We start from the raw sequence: 22,396 nt of genomic DNA, 5'->3' as shown, positions 1-22,396 counted from the left end.
AGCAGAAATTGGCCAACAAAGAATTGGTCCTTTCCAGTGTCAGACAGGCCACAGAGAGGCAGATACAGGCGCCGAAGAGGCAGATCTCAACCTCAGGGCTCACAGACGACAGTGGGGCACCTCAACCCCAAAAGAAGGTGAATACCAGTCTCAACCTTACAGGAAACCGTCACAATGACTTACCCCATCGTACGCCAAGCACTTCCCTTTTGGAAGCCCCTTAGGGGAAAACTAGCACTTTTCTCTCAAAACTGGAAAACAATCACCCAAGACAGATGGGTTCTGAATATTGTGTCTCAAGGTTACAGGTTCCACTTTCATACTTTACCAAGGCTAAAAGGAATGCCAGACCTGCCACAAAATGAATGGGTAGAGGCACAAAAACAAATTTCAGCCCTCATGGACATGAGAGCTATTCAAAAAGTGCCACAACAGGAACAAGGACAAGGATTTTACTCAAGACTCTTCCTGGTCCCCAGAAAGGACAAGGCCTGGAGGCCCATACTAGACCTTTCAATTCTAAATACTTACCTGGATATTCCGAAATTCAAAATGTTGACATTACAGCAGCTTCTACCCATGGTGGGCAAGAAGGCTTGGCTTGTTAATCTGGACTTCAGAGGCATACCCGCATGTCCCTATCAGACAAAATTTCAGAAGATACCTCCGATTCAAAGCTGGTACAATTCACTACCAATTCTCTGCACTGCCCTTTGGCTTATCTTCTGTGCCCAGGGTCTTCACAAAGTGCCTGGCACCAGTAATTGCATTTTGCAAACAAAAAGGAATTCAAATATATCCATACGACTGCCTCATTCAAGCAGAGACAAAGGACATTCTTCTACAGCATCTGGCGTTTGTAAAAAGGTTGCTAATTTCGCTAGGGTACACAGTAAACGAAAAGAAGTCAAAACTAGTGCCCTCACAACAGATTATATTCCTGGGTGCCAGCTTAAATACAATGGCCCAGATGGCTTACCTCACGCCAGACAGACAAGTTCAACTAACTCAATATTTTCAATTACTGGCAAAAAAGTCCCATCTCCCTGCAAGAAAAATTCTGCAGGCCCTGGGATTCATGGCATCCTGCATACTACTAATACCATATGAGGAAATTACAATGGTACCTAAAAAGTGTTTGGACTCAACACACTCACAGTTTAGAAGCAGTAATACCAATGATTCCCTGCCTACAACAGGAGTTTCGATGGTGGGCACAGGCATGTCACCTAAACAAGGGTCAGCCTTTTACCCTACCCACAGCCAGGCACACACTAACAGATGCTTTGGATTACGCCTGGGGATCACACATGGCAGGAAAATGCATTCAGGGCAACTGGACCACAGACCAGATGCATCTTCACATCAATCGAAAAGAGATGTTGGCTGTTCAAAATGCCCTAAAAGCTTTCAAGGACCTTCTGCATCCAGGACCACTATTAAAGACAGACAACACCACGGTAATGTGGTACATAAACAAGCAAGGGGGCACTCATTCTTATCCCCTATGCAGGCAAGCCATGACCTTGTGGAACACAGCTCTAACGTATCAAGTTCATCTGCAAGCACAATTCCTGCCAGGAAAGTAAAATACTTTGGCAGACGATCTAAGCAGAAATATCATGGACCCTCACGAATGGAAATTGAATCCACAAATCTTCAGCATGGTAATGCAAAAATGGGGGTGCCCAGACATAGATCTTTTTGCCTCCCCACTGAATTGTCAACTACAAAAATTCTGCACAAGGACCTATCACAAACAAGCATGGAAAGTGGATGCTCTTTTGTTCAGCTGGAAAAACCTAAATGTTTATGCCTTCCCGCCACTGCCTCTCCTTTCAAAGGTACTCCTAAAAGCCAGACAAGAAAAACCACAGATGATCCTGATTGCTCCAGACTGGCCATGCCAGCACTGGTACCCTATCTTAAGGAACTTAGCTCAAGGCCCATCTTGGATTTTGCCTCAAATTCCACACCTTCTGACTCAACAAAACAATCACCACGGTCCGCTCAAAACCCTAAACCTGGCTGCATGGCAGATTCATTAGTCAAACAGGCAACACCTCTCTTTAAAGCTGTCATGGATGTAATTTTGGAGGTCAGGAGGCCTAGCACCAGGAAAGCTTACTCAGAAAAATGGAAGAGATTCTGCGCCTGGAACCAGGCTCAAAGCCTTGTCCTCCTTGTTCCAAACATTCCTCAGATTTTGCAATACTTAACTGAGATGCTGGGCAGAGGCGTATCCTTATCAATTAAGATCCACGCCTCTGCCATTTCAGCACGGATCCTCCTTTATTCTCTCATCCCTTGCTAAAGCAGTACCTCAGAGGGGCTAAAAACATAAGACCGCCCCGGAGAGCACCAACACCAACTTGGGACCTCAATTTCGTTTTGGAAAAACTGACCCTGCCACCTTTTGAGCCAGCCAATACAGCCGATCTAAAATTTTTATCATGGAAAACAGCTCTGCTCCTGGCAGTAAATTCAGCACGAAGAGTCTCAGAGCTACAGACATTAATGGCAGTGGAACCTTTTATAATTTTTCATCAGGACAGGGTTTCTTTAAGGACAAACCCTACCTTTATGCCAAAGGTGGTATCTAGTGTGGCTCTTAACCAAACCATCCATTTGCCAACTTTTTATCCAAACCCCCAGAGTAAAGGGGAGAAACTTCTGCATTAGTTGGACATACACAGGCAGCTACGCTTCTACTTGGGACAAAACAAAAGCTTTCAGGAAAACTGAGCAACTGTTTGTAGCATATGATGCAGGCTCACGGGGCAAAGGCCATCTCAAAGCAGATTATATCTAAATGGATAGGACACTGTATTCATTACTGCTACACACAGCATGGAAAATCAGTCCCAAATAACATTAGACCACATTCCACCAGGGCAACAGCCACTTCAACAGCCTTTCTCAGAGGAAAGCCTTTCCTACCAAGGAAATTTTGGAGGCTGCAACTTGGAGTTCAGTGCACACCTTTACCAAGCATTACCACCTGCCTCTTTACTCTAAATCCAGAGCAGGATTTGCCACTGCAGTTCTGCAGGGCCTCATAGCCAATCCTAACTCTTTATAGACCAGCCACCCAACCTTTAGCTTTGGGATTCTACACAAGTGTAATGACTGCAGCAGTGTAACACGATGAACATAGTACAGTTTTGTACCTACCATAAATGTAGATGTTAGAGTGTTCACACTGCTGCAGTCCAGATTACCCTCCCTCCATCCCCTCTGACCTAACGACTAATCTATACCTTTCTATCCTATACAACCTTTTCGGTGTATTTGCTTGTAACTGAAGGTATTGTTCTTATTTTATATGTATATTTTTTATTAGCAATAAGTATTGCCTACCTACTTGGGGGCACCTGACATCTGGGGCAAGAAAAACTGAAGAAAATGGCGTCTGATGCATCTTATATACCCCTGGCGCACTGACGTCAGGGAATAAGCGACAACAACCGACGCTGGACCAAGACTTTGGAACTATGGCCGACTGCAGGATAACCCAAGTGTAGTGACTGCATCAGTGTGAACACTCAAACATCTACATTTATGGTGGGTACAAAACTGTACTTTGTACAATCATGCTTTTAGGGCTTGGCCTCCCTCTCTCTGTTACCATGAAAACTCTGAATACCTTGGTGCCCAAACCTGCCTTTCTATTCAGCTCAACTCAAGCTGGCTTACTGGACGTGTGGAAGGTCCCCTGAAGCTTTGGAAGCTGTCTGGCTGTTATATCCTTGGCAGGATGTAATCCATACACCTAATGCTACTGCAGCAGTGATGATTGAAACGGCTACTATTATGGCAAGTTTGCTTACACAACTCTACTTTCTGAGGTAGGAACCTTAGTCTTAACAATGATTTCTACATTTAGGTGACCCCAGCAGTGCATTAAAATGGTCCATGGAAATATGTTCTGTACCCCAGTAATTAAACATAATCAATAGTAGCAAAGATTCTTGGTGTTTAAAATGCATCTGTAAAATACTTTTGAAGAAGATGATCAGAAGAACTGCAACCTGAATTGTAGAATAAAGCTTTATAGGTATCTGTACTACATTATTTTAATTGTGTATGAGAATTAGGCAGCAGTGGATGGTTTGCCTTTCAGCTTGACACAAGAACTTTGTGTCACCATTCACCTAGGCTCCTCCTTCAGCTCATGAATGTTGGTCTTATTCACAGTTAAAAGGAGGAGTAAGTCCTCCCCCCCCCCCCCAAGTCTGTCGCTTCAGGAGAACTTTTGTTACAGCAAGTACCCAATATCGAAACTGTTGCTTGATGAACAGTTTAACTGGATTGAGTGTTTTAAAACATTGCTTTATAGCTAGGCTGTAAATTGGCTGAAAAATTTAGCTAGCTTCTCAAAGTCCATAACATCTTTGAAAAATGTGAATAAAAATGTGCTTACAGAAGTTTGATTCCATGGAAAAGACTACCAGCTGATTTGCTTCTCTTGTTCAGGAGAGAGTATCCTTATTTTTTTGATTGAGTGCTGTGCATTGCTTTTATGTTTTGGTGAGTGTGAACTTTGAAGTCCTACCTGGATTAGTAAGAGCCTGAGGCCATTAATGAATGGGGCAGCAACCTCCAGTAGTAGATGACCCAGAATGTCACCTAGAGAATTGAATAGACACAAAGGATTGATGCAAAAATAAAATTAATAAATTAATCTTTGGACAAGAAACCTGTAAAACCATTGTGATCCCACTAGACTCACTAAGGCTGGTGGACACCATATCCAGAAAGATTTTCCTTTACATGTTTCAGGTGCTTCAGCTGATATCTTCTGGATCCATGTCAAACCTTTCAGAGTATACAGTGGACTTTTGGCTTGCACTGCTGCACAGGTCTCCAATGAGGATTATTAGCCATCCAGGCTAGATGCCAGCTCCCAGGTGCTTGTGATATTTCTTCCTGAAGTTTTAACTGCATCCTCAATAATGGTTGCTTGCCACGCCCGCCTTGCCTGCAGTGGCTGCTTGCCGCGCCCGCCTTGCCTGCAGTGGCTGCTTGCCACGCCCGCCTTGCCTGCAGTGGCTGCTTGCCACGCCCGCCTTGCCTGCAGTGGCTGCTTGCCACGCCCGCCTTGCCTGCAGTGGCTGCTTGCCACGCCCGCCTTGCCTGCAGTGGCTGCTTGCCCCGCCCGCCTTGCCGGCGGTGGCTGCTTGCCCCGCCCGCCTTGCCGGTGGCTGCTTGCCCCGCCCGCCTTGGCGGCGGCTGCTTGCCCCACCCGCCTTGGCGGCGGCTGCTTGCCACGCCCGCCTTGGCGGCTGCTTGCCACGCCCGCCTTGCAGCGGCTGCTTGCCCCGCCCGCCTTGGCGGCGGCTGCTTGCCCCGCCCGCCTTGGCGGTGGCTGCTTGCCACGCCCGCCTTGCCTGCAGTGGCTGCTTGCCACGCCCGCCTTGCCTGCAGTGGCTGCTTGCCACGCCCGCCTTGCCTGCAGTGGCTGCTTGGAAGGTATGTGCCTAAGTGGGGTTCTCCATCTTTAGCCCCCCAGAGTCTCATCAACCCACAATATAGTGGCAGGGCCAGACTTGACATCCAAAAATGGAAGCTCCATACCAAGGTTTCCTTTTGTCTGATAAAGGGCTGTGGTCTTTCATCGGCAGACATCTTTGCATCAGTGAAAATTACCATCTGCAAAAGTTCTTTTCCAGACTTTCATTCCCAGAGGTATGAGCAATGAATGCTTTTTGGAAAGAGGGGGCATCCATTTTCTCCATCTCCATAATCTAGCTCCCTATCCGCACTGTGAGGCCCATGAGTGTAAGTTCCCCAAATCTGGACAATAACTCTGAACTTCAGAGTAAATTCAAGTAATGTTAAAACTTCTGCAGCACCTTTAAAACTCTTTTGCAGTTGGGGGGAGGAGTAGTAACCCTCTATATCATTGCCAGTTGTGTTTGCTGTAACTAAAAGTGCAAGAAATACACCTTCAGGCTTGATAGATAACCCCCCTTCCCATATTTGCATTTAGTTTCACTATTCTCGGGACCCTATTTTATGGACAGTGGAATATCATGAAGCACATTTTTAATTACCACAGTATTGTGAAAGATCAGAATGGACAGAGCTCGTTTGTAATCATCCCCTCATGGCAAAGACAGTTGACTGTCCAAGCAAATGGATCTAGTCAAGTAGGATTCTGTGCTGCTTCCACTGTAGAGTATTCAGCGCAACTTTGTGTCTCTGTCCAATCAGGCACTGTATTTCAAGCAAGAAAATGGCAGACAGAAAAGCTTTTTACAAGACAAATAGGATAGACCATTTTCCAAGCAGTCCTCGTTTAAGTGAAGGTTGAACTGTATCATGTGTGAATTTAGTAATGACTCAGGGAGACCCAGCAAGTACTCATTCTATCAGGGTAGCAACCACAACTGCAACAGCAGCCTTCAGAAATGTGTTAACCCAAGGCATCTATGAGCCAGGCACTTGGATATATGTGCACTTTGGTTGTGAAGCATAACAAGCTAGGATATACAATCCAGGAGTTGAGCAAGGCTTGACACAGCAGTCCTTTAAGGTGTGCTGTGATAGCTCCCTCAACTTGGAGTGTTCATAATTGCATTAGTACTCTTTGCATGGAGAATTACTCGTACGGCAGTGCAAATCCCTTATCTTACTGTAGCATATGATCAATTGTTTAGAGAACTACTGCAGTATTGGCTTTTATTTCCTGTCATACAGGTTTATGTTCCCTTTTTAGGGTATGGGAATGTAACAACAAAATGTCACTTCATTTACAGACAGAAAATACTTTTCAGTACTGGGCACATTAGACTAGGATTCCCCTCTTTGAGCCAGCCTAGCTTATCATAGGTTCATAGGTTAGTACTAGGCTAACTGCCCTGATGGGTCATTTTAAACCTAGCCAATTACCCCATGTGAGAATCAAACACTGCACCTCGTACCTGTAAAGTAAACAACTTAACCATTATGCCAACCTCCCACCCCGGGGGATCCTATGGGAGGCATAACAAACCTTCTTTGGTCTAGGTCTTCAGAGGCTTGCTAAACCTGACAGAGGGCCACTGCACACTGGTTTTTGGCCAAAAAATAGCTAACAAATTGGTCATAGTTTCTCTTCCTTTTAGCTATGCATCAGACTGACATTGAGGTTAAGATGAGCCCATCTTGTTGTGGACAGCTGCATTAACTCGAAGTCAGACCAGGATGATTCAGTATAAACAATCATTATGGAACACATCGATCACTGTACTCCTGAGGTATACTGTTTCCTTTGAAGAGTGAGCTACTTTTTTTAAACCTTTTGATTCTCTGCATTTGTTCTTGGGAGTTTTGAAAATTGCTCTTTTTTTTTTTTATAATGTATGTATACGATGTAGCCCCTTTTTCTTTTTAGTTTGTACACTTCTGTTGCTGTATGTCTTTTAAAATGTGGTTTTCTTGTGTGTGCACAGGGCAGTTCAGCATCTGAGATTATTTTTCTTTCCTTTTTAGGAATCCTTTTCAGAGCACTTGGGATTTTCTGGAGGCATTGTACAAGGGTAAGAGTATTGCTTTTGTTGGAAAAAAAACTTTAACCTTGTGCATTTCCCTATTCATCATTTAAATGTGAGTTTTTATATAACATTTCAGTAGAATATTCTATGAAGAAATACATTAGAGTGCAATCACAAAGACTACGGGCAACCTTGTATTGTTAAGCACAAAGTGTGGAATGTTTCCAGATGTACACACAGACTGTATGTTAAAGGGTGCTTTTGCCCATCATTCATTCATTCATTTATGTATTTATTTATTCATTCATTTATTTATCCTTTATTGATCAGGTTAATCCTACTAGGCAAGTAGCCTCTTTTCAGGGGATCCTAGAGGTGGTATTTTTACTACTAGAGGACATTTGGCCAGGGCTTCAGGGAACTTCCCCTTTTCTTTTTGTTAGGTGTTGTGGGATCTTTTACATCCACCTGAGCTACCATCAACTCATGTAGAGGGGGCCTCTCTTCTGAAGGATGGCACACTCAAGAGGGCATCACCCACCTTTATGATGCACTGCAGTGTCAGCAGTCCATCTACCTAGTGTGCGAATAGAACCCCCACAGTCTTCTGCACCAGAGACAAATGTGCTACATGTTGCACCACTGACATTGCTGTTTAAATGTTGCTAAATGAGAATGCAAGGAACTTGGGAAGATAATTTATGTAGTTTAAAGGCAGAAAAAAATGCATTTATGGGAGTGACCTAACTGTAAGAAGAGGAAATTGTAGTCCTTTGAAGGGATATGGTAGCTTATTGGTCATGGGGCGGGGACCAGATTGTGAAGGGATTGTTTTTGTATTTTCCACTGAGTGGGATACAGCTATGGAAGGAAAAGCCAGTATTAATATTTGCTGTGATATGAAATTAGTATGTTTAGCATCTTTTCTTCATTTGGTTGTTTATAAATGTCCTGTTTTCTCATGTAGGTTAATGTTTTGCTTCCCTTCAGAATTTTCAGTTGACAGTTACTCTTACTGACCATAGATTGCACCAAATGTTTAATGTGCAACTCTGAAGGGGAGAAGGCTCAGCGACGTGCATAATTTTTTTATTTCATTAAATGTCCATATTACATACACAAGCATTAAGATCTGAATTTTAAGTGCAGGAGTTTAAATGAAATAATTTATCTGTGTAAATGTTGGCTTGCACTGGAGCTTAACTGACACAGCAGTGGTAAAAATGTGTGGTCAATAAAGCAAACAAGTGTGGACTTCTAAGATGGCAGCTCAATTGGCATCATGTTGGATAATCACTTTCCCAGTGTAAAAACTGAGAAATTGTTAATGCCAGTAAAATGTTCTAAGTTCGGTAAAATTCAGTTACTGGCTGTTGATTACACTGTTTGGATGTCAGCAGAGATGAAATTTTGAGAAAGTAAGAGAACGTCATCCAGAAAAAAGAAAAAAGGGTTCTAGCTGTGAATAACCCTGTAGCTGTTCGTTAAAAAGCAGTTCAAATTTCAGCTTCAGTACGGGAAGATGGCTTCCAGTAATAGAGACAAAAAGAATCAAATGCAGTCAGAGCTGTTAAAATAAGTGAGACACTGGAAGAATATACAAAGTTAAATGACAAGCTTCTGGAAGCAATAGCAGAAGCCTTAAGTAGTTTCAGATGATCTAATAAAGCTGCAGAAATCAGAGGTTCAAATGATGGAAAGACTGGTTGAGCATGCTTTTCAAAAAGAACTGCTTAGAAAAAGGCCAAGTATACAGAGTAAACTTTAGATTTTCCCCTGTACCAGATAAGCTAGAAAGAATAGTCTGCTTTTATTTTGCAAACATACAAATAAGCAACTTGACTCATGTTCCACAGAAAGATTTGTTAAATAAGAGGTCATATGTGTGTTCCTAATCTGGTCACAAAAAGCAGCCAAGCTCTATTAGTAAAGCTGCAGTCATACCAGCAGAAAGACAAAAACTGTGGCAGAAGGGAAAAGTATTATAAATTGGGGACACCAGAGTATTTGTGAAAAATGATTACTCTCTGTACTCATGGTCAGAAAAGAAGCAAGTTTATCCCGGCAGTTACAGAATATCAAGAGGCAGATGTAAGATTTATATTGCAATGTTCAGCTGTCTTCAGAATATTTTCCCTAAAAGCTCAAAGGGAGTTTTGATGCAAGACAGGCTAAGGAGGAGGAAAAATTAGCCAACAGTGAGCTAACCAGTTGACTGATGATATGCTTCTCAGTCTTCTAACAGCAAAGCCCATAGAGACATTTTGCCAGTGAAACTTTTTCCATTGTTTTAAAGGAAATTGCTTGAGTGACAGAAGAAAGTCCAGGAGAAGATTAGAAGAATCAGGAGTACCTAGGACTTGAACTGGAGACCAGTCTTGGGAGGGTGAGGTGATCAGAAAGAAGACTAGCAGCAATGTAAAATTAGTGAATATATGAGAACCATAAAGCATTGGTCCCATGTATTTTAGATGGATGAACTGTAGTACTGCAAGAAGTGGTTGAAAAATATTGTTAAACTGGTTGGAGAACTCCAGTGCATAAACCCCACTAACATTCAGAAGGACACTGATGTGGCTGAGGAAGTAACTTTTAAAGTGCTCCTAAAGAATATTCATCATGTAAATTGCATGGTATTGTAAAGCAGTTCCGTATAGTATGCAGTGAGCAGTGTTTTAAATATGAGGTGCTGATTTTTATCCATGACTGTTTTATATGCTAGTAAGAAAGTACTTTTTCTTAATTTCAGTATGTCCTGGCTTTAGACTGTAACAAGGTAAAGGCTAACAAGAAGCAAGTTAATGTTAATACTATGTTATGATCTTGGATTGCTGGTGGAATGCAAGTGTAGCAACCATATTGTATGTAGAATTAAAATACATTTTTATTTCTGTTTTTATAGAGGTGGATGCCTACACAGATTCCCTTAGTTTAAGAAGCTGTAGATATTTTTAGGCAAATAGCCTTGAAAAACAAAATAAAACTGAAGAGCATGCGATAGGCAGTAGTTGTATTTGCAAAATAATTAGTTGCTTAGTCTAAGACAATAAGAAAATGGGTGCAAGCAGTTAAGCATCAGAAGTCTGGCTAGTGTTTTCGAAGTGAAATTTACAAAGGTTCTTTCTTTCATTTGCAAAGTTAACAAGTTTTTTTTTTTTTTATTAAATACTTTTCATTGGAGACAAGTTTTGTTAGCAGGTGCAAGCAGTTAATCAAAGGATCTGAACAGTGTATTCTGAGTAAAACGTGCAAGGTACAGTATGACCAACTTTTAGAGAGAAATTTATAAGCAGTCAAGTGAAAATCAAGTTTGAAGCTGTTGTCTGTCCAACAGCTTTAGTATTTTGATGCATTAAACAGTGTGTAATTTAGTTTTATAAGCAGTACACTTTTTTTCATAAGAGACCACTATGGGTAGAAACTGAAAAGTATTATGAACTTGTGTACAGTCCAAACCTGCTTATACCACAGCTGCTACTTCTTACTAATTTTGTTTTTTCCTAATTCTGATTGATCTCTTTGAATGCTGTATGGTGTATAGTGCTGACATCTGTGGTAACAGAGCATAAGGGGCTGTTTTTTCTAAGTTGTATAATTTTTGACTTGTGGATAAGAGGGGAAGTCTCCTTTACATTTGTAAACGTGACATAAGCTGTATGAAGATGCAAAGGTGCACTTTGTACCTCTGTATCTTGGCATGTTAGCATGGGACAGCTGTCAGCTTATGCATTCATTTACTTTCTACTAGACCGCCAGGTATGGGTGTTTTTCTACAGATTCAGTATGACTTGGTTTTTAATGGCATTTAATAGTTCTGTAGTTGGTATGTCATCCCAGTGTTTTCTAAGTATGGTGGAAAAAAGTAAAGGGTAACTGCATACTATTTATACCTAATGTTTGTTGCAGGATATTAATATTCCAACATTTTAGATAAATGTTTGAAGTAGCAATGAGAACTCTAAGTTTAGAAATCTAAAACCTGCATACTGCTTTAGTTTTTTTTAGCACCTTAGCTTGCTAAATCAGAGGGATATTTTGCTTCGATTCATCTTGAGATTTTTATTGATATCTTTACTTTACAATTAACGTAAATGAGAATGTATCCATCTGTGAATGAATTTTTACACTACATAACTTTAGTGACTATCTTAGTCTCTATATGTGATTAAGTGGGATACAGTATTGCAAGGTGGTTAGGACAACTTTCCTTGTAGTTTTAGTCGTTTGTAATAGTTGTCTGTTTTGAGTTTTGTTTTTACTTGTGAATTTTTTTACTTGTTTAATTCTGCATGAAAAAGCAGAGTCTTGCAGTCTACTAGGCACACTAAGTGAAGTTGTGTCTTTTGGCTTTTCCCGATTAGGGGTCGCCACAGCGGAACTCCGGTCCGCTAATGATTGGCAGTAGATTTTTATGTGCCGAGTTGCCAGCCCTGACGCACAACCTTCAACGAAGGCATGTCCATTCACGCATGTCTCCACACAGATGACGCTCTAGCTGAGAATCGAACAGGACGTCTTACTGTGAGGCGACAACTCTACCGCGGCACCACCACTGCAGTCTAGTGTTGAAACATTATCATTGATTTCTGTTTTAATGTAGAACTATGTTACAAATCTTTTTGAATGGAATCTTTTAATCAGTGTGCTTTGAATGACCTAACCAAAGAATTTTTAAGTAATGTTTTGAGAGAGCTTGCAGCTGTAGATGCTAACATACATGACTGAAAGGCATTGGATAAGGTTTTTGAAAGTAGAATTATTGAAATTACAGAAAAGAATGTAGAATAGGAACATATAAGGCAGTGAAAACAGATTTTGGACAATAAGGATTTAGAGTTGAGTTGAGGGGAGCAGAAAGCAAAAATGAACAAATACCTGTTAAGCAGTGTGAGAATGCAGAAAGCATTAAATCATCCCTTGAAATCTAAGATCAGGCTATAACTTAAGTATATTCATGCCCAATGCTAAGAAAGTGTCAAGGAAGGGAGTAGTAGGAGGGCATTTGACAGATTTGGCTGTTGAAATAGTGGATATTAATGAAAATTAAGGACTGAAATTGATTGTAGAAAATCCCAAAAAACAAGCCTTCAAGGTACATTTCACTGTTGCTTTTCAAACTAAGGTGCTACTTTTTTATAACTCTATTGTATAGTTTTTCAACTCTTCTTGCCTCCCCTGAAGCACTTCTCTTGCCTGTCTGCCTGATTACTAGCAGTAATTTGAGCTATTTGCTCCTGTGATTGACAGCTCACAGCATAAGGTTTTCTGGCAGAGTCTGCCCAAAGCTAATCTATTGCTGTATTCACTGAACAGTAGTACTCAGATAAGTATTACTTTTAATTGTGTTGCACACTAGACAGTTTTTAATCCTTCAACAGCTTCATACCACAGTATTTGGCTTACGTGGTCCTTGTTCAAGATTTATAGACAAAGCCAAAAATGGAGGGCTAAAGGTCCAAAAGAAGGGACAGCTTCTAAAAATATTATAATTCACCTCAAAAATTGAGGTTGGGTTTGTTTAATTATGCATTTTCTGAACATTAATTATATAGCTGTAATGCCTGATGTTTACAGAGGTGCTATAATAATTAATTTAACAGAAAGTTATAGATGTGATGTCAATCTTCACTCAATCCTTGACAGTGGGCTCTGTTCCGAACCGAGACGGATGTTTACTTCAGCTTATTCTTTCTAAACTCTCGAACCAGGCTCTACCCATACCACAGAGATTACCTCTGATCTCGTTTGCCACTTCACAGACCAGACATGTTTGTTCATTCTCTTGAGCCTTGGCTTAGTTTTTGTGAGTATTTTCTAATTTTTTTGTACACTTTTCCTAAATTTTCCTCTAGCTCTCTTCATAATTCCATATATTTCTACCCACTCCTCCCCCTTCTTATCATGGCTAGTTTTCATCTGTCTTTCTTCTACTGTTGATAGACTGTCCAGTACGATTTAAAGGTATTCTTTCATACCGTCGCTAGTATTTTTCTACTTTCTATTTTCTATTAAAAAAAAAAAAAATCTTTGTGTTTAGTGTGACTGCCTTCAATCTGTTATGGTGGAACAGGAGAAACTTTTTCCTTCTAAACCCTCTAAGGGCACCTCCGGATTAAAGAGGTATAAGAAATGTGAGGGCAAAATGCCCAGTTCAGACAGGCATACCTTGTTTGTATTGCCTTGGTAAGATACATTTACAGGAAAATTGATTTGTCATGGGTTTTCAACCTGTACTTTAACAGAAAGGAAAAACAAGTTAATCTTGAAAGGACTACTTAAAACTGGATTTGACAAGGCCATTTCTGTCTCCACAGAGTAAACTGGTACGTCATCATCTTCTTAACCTGCCTCAAAGAAAAACCCTTCTTTGGTTCCAACGTCTTCTGAATCGTCACCTTTCCTTTGTAAAAAGAGTCCATCGGCACCAGACAATTTGACTGCATCGACTATTACTCCTAAATTGGCTTCGGAGCTGGCCGCTTCTTTTTGGGTACCTATTTATACATCAGTACTGAAGCAACTGGGGCTACCTCCGCTCCCAAGAACATCATATTCATCTGTGGACCTGTTTAAAGGCATTCCTTTTGTCTAAGTGAGACCTCCTAAATATCCTTCCACTGCATCTGTTCGATCTACTAAGAGTCTGTCAGAGACAGACATCATGAGACTGTTAGATCAGGTACTGGTGGCGAGGGGAATGCCCTCTATTCCAAGCCATACCGGCATCTGAACCATTCATCCTATGACATCCCATACCCTCCTGCTCCAGCTCTTGCTGAGTTTTTGGAGCCCCCAGTCCTGACTCTCCCAGCACAGACTGTCTCTGTTCCAGTAGCATCATTGTCTCTGGTTCTGAGAACCACCTTGAGTAGCTCCAAGCTATTGGCACCGGAGACCTCCCCAGGGTTGAGACTCTCTGGTCAGGTCTGAGATGCACTGTACATTTTCAGTTCCTTAGGAACATTCTCTCAGTGCCTCAACCTTTGTCATGTCGACCAAGGCTTCTATTCCATAGGCAGTCTCCTCTTTGCAGGGTGTGACCCCTGATGTTCTTCGTGTTTCACTGTTGCAGTTATCACACTTGGGTTATCTGCCTGCAGGTAACCCTCAGTCGGCCCGAATACCAGAGTCTTGGGATTTCTGTGTCTGATGCTGTCGCCTCTTCCATGATGTCAGGTCTATTTTGGTTCCGGGCTCTCACCCCCTCTACAGGGGGGGCCAGCTTTCCAGATTATGGGGAGGGCATTGTCTATTGGAAACTCTGTGCCATCCTTGTCGAGACAGATTTCAGTATCCCCTCATCCTGAGCTACCATCAATCTCATCCCCAGGACAGAGGGCACAAAAGTCTTAAGTAACACCTACTTTGGTAGTCTCTCTTCTCAGAGACTTCCTCGGGGCGATGATCCGGGGAAGTATCCAAAGAAGAACGTGCAAGCGGAAGCACTTAGACTCTCCAGAAGAGTCTTTCACTGAAGATACTGATTTCGATGAAGGGGAAGGTTCCCCTAGGTCACACCATGATGGTTTCCTTCGGAGACATCCTAGAAAAACTGAGAGAGGGTGGCTGGTCCTCATACCAACCTTCCTCAGAGGAATCTGTATACCTGGAGGCTTTTCATGCTCAACCCTCTACTTTTTGGATCTCTCCACCTACTGATATCATTAAATTGATTGTTAAGTGGGTGTGGAAGATGCCCGATGCCATAGAGCCAATCCCTAAGAGACCTGATAGAGTATTATCAGCCCCCAAAAGAGGAACCACATTAGGCCAAAGGAATTCCTGTTGACACCATGGTGGTGGGTAGCGGTAGCTACCAGAAAGGAACTTGCTGAGGAAAGGCCTACTGTCCATCCTCCTAACAAGGAGTCTAGGACTTTGAATAGACTTGGGAAGCATGTTTATGCTTCATCAACCTTTGCTCTAAGCTCCTTGAATTATATGGTGCACTTTACAAGACTACAGACAGATCTGATCAAGGAGCTTTAGGATACCCTCAAAGGAGCAGTGACTGAAGGGGTACGAGATAGTTACTTCTCATCTTGCAACCCTAGAAGCAATTTCTAACTCATCCATGAGACTTGTTGCCCATACAGCTGAAGGGACTAGGGCAGTGGGTTCAGACATAGCCATTAAGAAGGCATTCCTGGATGCGCTTGTGCGAATTTGCGAAGCCATTTAAAGCATCATTTTTTAACGCTCTATTTGACAGATCTTCCCTGTTTGGTGCCCAGGTAAAACATACACTAGCCAGATGTGATAAGGACAGCAAGACCCTTTCTGACATTTGCATATGTTTCTCCACTCCTCAGAGATCATACTCTAGGAACCAGAGGAGTGGGAGACTATGGTTTAAAAATTCCAAAGGGCCTTTCCAGGATTCACGAGGCAAAGATTTCTCCTGGGGCAGAGGGGGAAGCAATGGAAGATGCAGCCCTAGAGGTAGAAATGGTCCGCAAAACCAGGAATCCATAGAGACCTTCTCTGGAGCTTCCTACCAGCACTCCTGAATGGATGCCCAATTGCCCACCTCTGGAGGCAGTCTGGGGATGGCTTTCTCTGCACGAATCTGCCTGACAAATGTTAACTACCAACAAGTGGTTGCAGGGAATTATATCCAGAGGTTACCAAATTCCTCTGTCAGAGCCTCCAAAACCCCAGAAAAAACTCCCAGACGTACCACCCAGGCTCAGGGAAGCAGCAGTTCTAGACATTCAAAAATTGCTAGGCAAGAGAGTCATCCAAAAAATCCCACCAGACCAGAAAGGATCCAGATTTTACTCTAGATTCTTCAAGTGCCTAAGAAAACGGGGGACTGGAGACCCATCTTTGATCTCAGCCTATTCAACAAGGCAGTTCAGCAAACCAAATTCCGGATGGTCATTGTTCAGTCAATGCTTCCATTCCTGGAAAAAGAGTACTGGATGTGCTCCATCTACCTCCAGGATACTTATTACCCCATAAACATGGAAAAAAAGCTGCTGGAGGTTTTTGTATTTTCAACTGGGAGCCAATCATTTCCAATTCGGAGCACTGGCCTTTGGACTCAACACAGTCCCCAGGGTGTTTACCAAATACATGGCAATGGTAGCAGCTCATCTAAGACTGCAAGGATTTTAAGTATTTCCATGTCTCTACGACTGGCTCCTAACTGCTGCCCCCAGGCATCACTTAGAACGGGCAAGAGATTACACCATACATCTCTGTACATCTCTAGGAATAACTATAAACTTAAGTCCACACTTCAACTCACTCAAAAACTGGACTTCATTGGAACTTAGACAATGTCTCGGGAATTGCATCTCTTCTTCCAGAAAGGCTACCGTGTATAAGATCCCATGTCGGTCAATTACTACGCAACGACAAGGTCCCAGCAAAATTAGTTCTTTAAACCTTAGGCGCCATGGCAGCAGCAATCACTCTAGTTCCCTTGGCAAGGTATCATATGTGGATATTGCAATGGCTACTAGCATCCCAATGGTCTCTCATGCACAAACCAATATCTCCGCTAATTCTGGTTACCGATCATTAGAAGCACAACCTGTTGTGGTGGCTACACTCCAGAGAGGTTCTTGTGAGTCGTCCTTTTATTTTTTCCCCAGCCCCAAGCCACGGTGACCATGGATGCTTCCCAGACAGGGGCATTGTCTGGGAAGGACAGTCCCCAAGGCACATGGTCCCAATTGGAAGCCAACTTGCTCATCAGTGTACTAGAGGATAAGGGCAGTGCTGTTAGCATTGCAAGCATTCCAAGATGTCCTCCCTCTAGGAACAGTAGCGATTCAGATGGACACTTGTCAGTAGTCTGGTACATAGACAAGGGGGAACCAAATCTTAACCATTTTGTTGAGAAGCACTCGAGTTTGGCAATAGGCGATTTCTTCCAATCGCTTTCTCATAGCGACACACATTCTGGGGAGCTCTGTGATAGTGGACAAATTGAGTAGAACTATTCTCTTTCCTCACGAGCAGTCTCTCAATCCATCAGTGGTGAACAACATTTTTCACCACTGGGGCCAACCTTGCTGCGACCTTTTTGCCTCTCCTGTAAACAAGTGCAGAACTTTGTCCTAATCCCTCCTCAGGATGAGTCACCCAAAGATGCTCTTCTCCACGATTGGCCTCACAGTCTGCTTTATGCCTTCCCTCCAATTCCTCTTATTTCACACTTCCTGAAGAAAGCCAGAAGGATGGAAAATGCAGTAATTCTCATTGCCCCCTTCTGGCCTCGACAAATTTGTTTTCCCCTTCCTATGGCCTCATTTAATTAGGAAACCATGGATTCTGGTCCCAGTTTCAGATCTGCTGTCTCACCCGGAGGGCATGGTGCATCTGAATCTCCAAAACCGCAAGCTCACCGTGTGACTTCTCCAGTTCCCATGATTGTCAGGCATCCTTCTGTTTCCTCACCTGTCCGACAAATTATCTCTCATCACAAATAGTCTACAAGGAGATTATACCAAAATAAATAGGAGAAATTTGCTAGATGGGCTCTGGATAATGAGATGAATCCTTATTCCAGCCCTATCCACAAAGTATTAGATGTTCTAGCTTCACTTTGCCAGTTGGGTTCCTCGGCTTCAACAATTAAAGTACACCTAGCTGTGATTCCAACTTCCATACAAGACTGGAGGGTGCCCCTTTGCTGTCACACAAACTGTGTAAAACATTCCTAAAAGATCTTGTAATGCTACGACCTCCATTTAAAGAACCTCTTCCCCCTTTGGGATTTAACTATGTTTTTTCAGGCCTGGACTAGGAACCCCTTTGAACAATCAGCAACTTGACTTAAAATATTTGTTTTGGAAAACCTTATTGGTGACTATTACTTCTGCCAGAAGTGTTTCAGAACTTCAGGCCCTATCGTGCAAACATCCATACTTAATTTTTCGTAAGGATACAGTTGCACTTCAAACTAATCCTTCTTTCTGCCCAAGGTTGTATCAGAGACCAATATTATTCAGACTTTACAGCTACCAGTCTTTTTTCCAAATTTTTCAAACAAGGGAGAATATGCTCTCCATTTACTTGACATGCACAGACAACTGTTTTTATCTTTACAGGACTGAAGTATTTAGAAAATCAAACCAGCTTTTTGTGTCGTTTTCTTCTCTCCATCTAGGTAACCCAGTTTTTAAGGTTATCTTGGCCAAGTGGCTTAGAGACTGCATCACATGCATTTATCATTCTAAAGGACTCATGCTCCCAAAAACAGTTCAAGCCCATTCTAAAAGAGCAGTAGCTAGTTCTGCAGTCTTTCATGCCAGAGCTTCTTTAGATGATATTTGTGCAGCAGCCACTTGGTCTTATCTTCATACCTTTATCACTCATTACAAATTGGATCTTGTCTCAAGGGGACAAGCATCCTTTGGCTCTATGGTGCTTAGGAATATTCTTCCATGAGACCTCCGAAGGCTAAAGTAGCTGAAGACTCTATCTCACTGTCAAGGACTGAGTGAAGATTGACAACATCAGGTAAAGAAGTTGTCTTACCATAACGCTCTGTGTTGTCAATTTTCACCAATCCTTGACATCCTCACTCTCCGTCCCCCATCCTGAGACTTAGTAGATTGAATTTAGCCCTTGACTAGCTTTCCTTTAAGGACTCATAATTGGTCTCGATTAATCTGTCATGTATTCATGACCTTTCACGTCCGACTGCCACTCCATGGCAAACACTGTCTGAGGTAATTTCTGTGAGGAGCATAGGTAGAGCCTGGCTCAAGAGTTTAGAGCGAGCTGAAGTAAACGGCTTTCTCTATTCCAAGGTTCGGAACCGAACCCACTGTCAAGGATTGGTGAAGATCGAAAATACAGATGGAACGTTATGGTAAGACAACTTTTTTATGAGGATAAGCAAAAATAGGCACAAATCTGGGAAATTCTGTTAAGTCAATGACAGTTCTCAACAAAGCTGTATCTTGGTCAAATGGGACCCCAGACATGATAGTGGACCCCCCCACCACCATACCAGTATGCCACTACTTGGCCTTCTCTCTCCTATTCCAGTAAAACACTGTTCAAACCAGTATTTATATTTACAGTGATCAGGCAGATCTGAATTTCCACAGCAAAACTTTGAGCCATTTGCTAACAAAACAACAAAGAATAAATTGCGGAGACTGATTTGAAAATTAAAACTTTTAAGGATTAGACAGGGCAAAAGTTAGGCAAAGTCGACAGGAACATTTGCAGATTAAGTATGACATGTCTGCCTGCAGTCCCCAATGCATAGCTCAGTCTCTTGGTACAAGAAAAGGAGGGGAATTGAAGGACAAAAGCTGCAAATTGAGGACAATATTGCATTATATAGGTAAAAGGTTTCTAAAATACAAGTTTTGCATTAGCTTATATTTTCTGAAGGAAATGGTCTGAGACTCAAATATCTTATTTTAATGACTGCAGTTTTCAATTTATCAGAAAAATTACAAACCTTCCAAGAAAGAGCAAACCAGACTGGAGTACATGCAACAAAAACTGAGAACGTATGAGATTAGCTATGTATGTTTGTGGTTGATTTACAAGGAAATCCAGTGATCTAATGTCAATTTTCATTCATTCCTCAATGGATGGGTTTGGATCGGAGACTCTTATGTGACTCTGCCGTTACACTAGTTCGTGGCTGCTGACAAACTCTCCAGTTCCTTTCGTACCTGCAGTGCCCTATCCCCAACGTCCCTTTCACGACTAGATGTGGTCGAGTACAGCTGTCGAGTGAACTTGTTTAAGATGAGTGATATTTCTTAACTTTATTTTTAATCTCTAGCTTTGGTAAATCTTTCTGTTCGATACTTTGCTATATACCATAAGTGCGTTTCCTACCCTTATTCATTTTTATTCTCCTTTATACACGTACTAGTATATTCTCGCTACCATTGTTGGTAGGCCTTGCCTGCCCCTGTTTCTTTTCCTGACAAGGGTATTATACTCCCCTAGTTTCTTCTATTTATTCCAAAAATAAAAAATGGACGGGGGTCTGTTTCCTTATTTTTATTTATTTTTTTCTTTTTCCTATTCCTGATTAGCACAACTGTTTTATAGTTTCGTAGATTAGTACTAAGCTAGCTGCCCTTGCGAGCCATTTTAAGCCTAGCCAATTATGCCATGTGAGACTCAAACCCCGCACCTTGTGTTTGTAAGGCAAACACCTTAACCATTAGGCCACCCTTCCAACCCTTTGTCTGAGGAACGCTTTGAAAAGTGAGAGATGTGGGCATAAAATGGTCTTTTCAGATGCCCAAGCTCTGTGTGCCTATTGTTTAGGTGTGGAACACCTAAATTAAGATTGATATTTGTCATGGTTTTAATCCAAGGACATTAACTGAGAGAAGAGCAAATTAATCTTAAAGGATATGTTCCCACCTTCATTCTCTGAAGCCTTATCTGGAGTTCAGTCTCCTAAAATTAAAGTTAAGGACCCTTCAAAAAGGTCTAGATCTGGTGATTCTTCTGCTATGTCCTCGGAGCTGAAGAAAGAGGCAGAAATTGGATTAAAAGTCTTCTGGGTTCTGACCATCTTCGGATCTGATCAAGTGCCTTTCAAGTCAAGCAACTTCGGATCCAATAAAACGTGCATCTGATCTGAAGTCCCTGGATTCCAAGCCATTGTCTCTCACTGTATGCTCGCCCAGTGTGGATCCAGTCCCTTCAGGGTGCTCTCCTCTTTTTTTTTTTTTTTTTTTTTTTTTAGAGCGGCACATCTCCTTCGGTGGTATCCTCTCATCCCTCCAGAAGTCTCATGGAGGCAGATGTGGAAAGGATGATGAGATTCTTCATGGAGCAATTTCAGAAGGGAGTTTTCATGGTTGCTACCCCTTCGGGTCAGGAATGCCATCCATCTGCTTCTCCACAGATGACTCTTCTTTTGACCCAAACTGTGGTGTTGAGGCCTGGGATCAAACCATTACTCCGTTCCCAACATGTTGGATCTGGATGACTCAACGCCGAAGCTTCCAGGTCAGATATGAGAGGATAATATCAACTCCCAAGGTTTTTTGAGCCATCTCTTTCTCTGGCAGCTTTGGCATTGGACAGCTCGGCTCCAGCTTCCATCTCATGTGGATGGCTCTCTGAACAGAGGGAAGTGGCGGGTCAGAAACTTGCTTTCTCAACTCAGTGGCTTCCTTCTGCCTGGAGCGGTCTGCCTTTGAGGTTGCAAAGAGAGTTTTCTCTGCTATAGCAGGTCAGGTGGGTCTTTCCCTCTCAGATCCACCCTTTACATCTTGGCTGACTTTGCACTGTGATCTTCAGCATTCTGCTCCACTGGGACAGCCAAGAGAAAGCTTCCAGACCACCCAGCCGGGTATTGTCATCTCTTCTGATACTTGTCTGGATCATCCCACCGAAGAAGTCCGTAGGAAGAGGATATGCAGGAGAAGACACTTTAACTTTCCCAGAAGTCCATCACTGAGGATACTGACTTTGATGCGGGACTTGGGAGAAGGGTCTCACAAATCACCACCCAATGTCTCATTTCATCCTTGACATCCTTAAACAGAGAAGGGTGGTTGGTCTGCCCAAAAGCCAACTCCTGAGGAGTCACTATTCTTGGAAGCTGTTGGGACTGGCCTGTCTACCTCCTGGGTCACTCTGCCCACTGATGAACTTGTTGGTTTGGTTTCTAAATGGGTTTTTAAGGAACCGGATATGATCGAGCTGATCCCCAAGAGACCAGACGGGATCCTGGCTCCACCAGCAGGAAGAGAACATTGAAGTAAGGGAGTGGACTCGATGCAGTGGTTGTCGGCTGTTACAAAGAATGAACTCACGGAACAAAGTTCCACTGTCTCATCCCTTTAATAGAGAATCTAGGGCACTAAACAGATTTGGCCAGCGAGTTTATGCTTCACCGACATTTGCCCGCCACTGAACTACCTGATACATTTCACCTGACTGCAAAGAGATTTGATTAAGGATCT

The 22,396-nt window shown here is 42.4% G+C and overlaps 1 protein-coding gene across 1 annotated transcript in view; it reads left to right on the top strand.

Annotated features, from left to right (window-relative positions):
- Positions 1–22,396, top strand: part of LOC122810775 (transcription activator BRG1-like) — a 1,556,036-nt gene that overhangs the window by 456,501 nt on the left and 1,077,139 nt on the right. Inside the window, exon 11 of the mRNA XM_044082336.1 lies at positions 7,477–7,523. Within this exon, the coding sequence (XP_043938271.1) occupies positions 7,477–7,523 (47 nt within the window). The remainder of the gene's footprint in view (positions 1–7,476; positions 7,524–22,396) is intronic.

The sequence above is a fragment of the Protopterus annectens genome, chromosome 9.part0, assembly GCF_019279795.1.
Source record: "Protopterus annectens isolate FY-2018-M chromosome 9.part0, PAN1.0, whole genome shotgun sequence".
Classification (NCBI taxonomy): Eukaryota; Metazoa; Chordata; order Ceratodontiformes; family Protopteridae; genus Protopterus; species Protopterus annectens.
The sequence above is the reverse complement of the archived record's forward strand: the minus strand, read 5'-3'. Positions and strand labels throughout refer to the sequence as shown.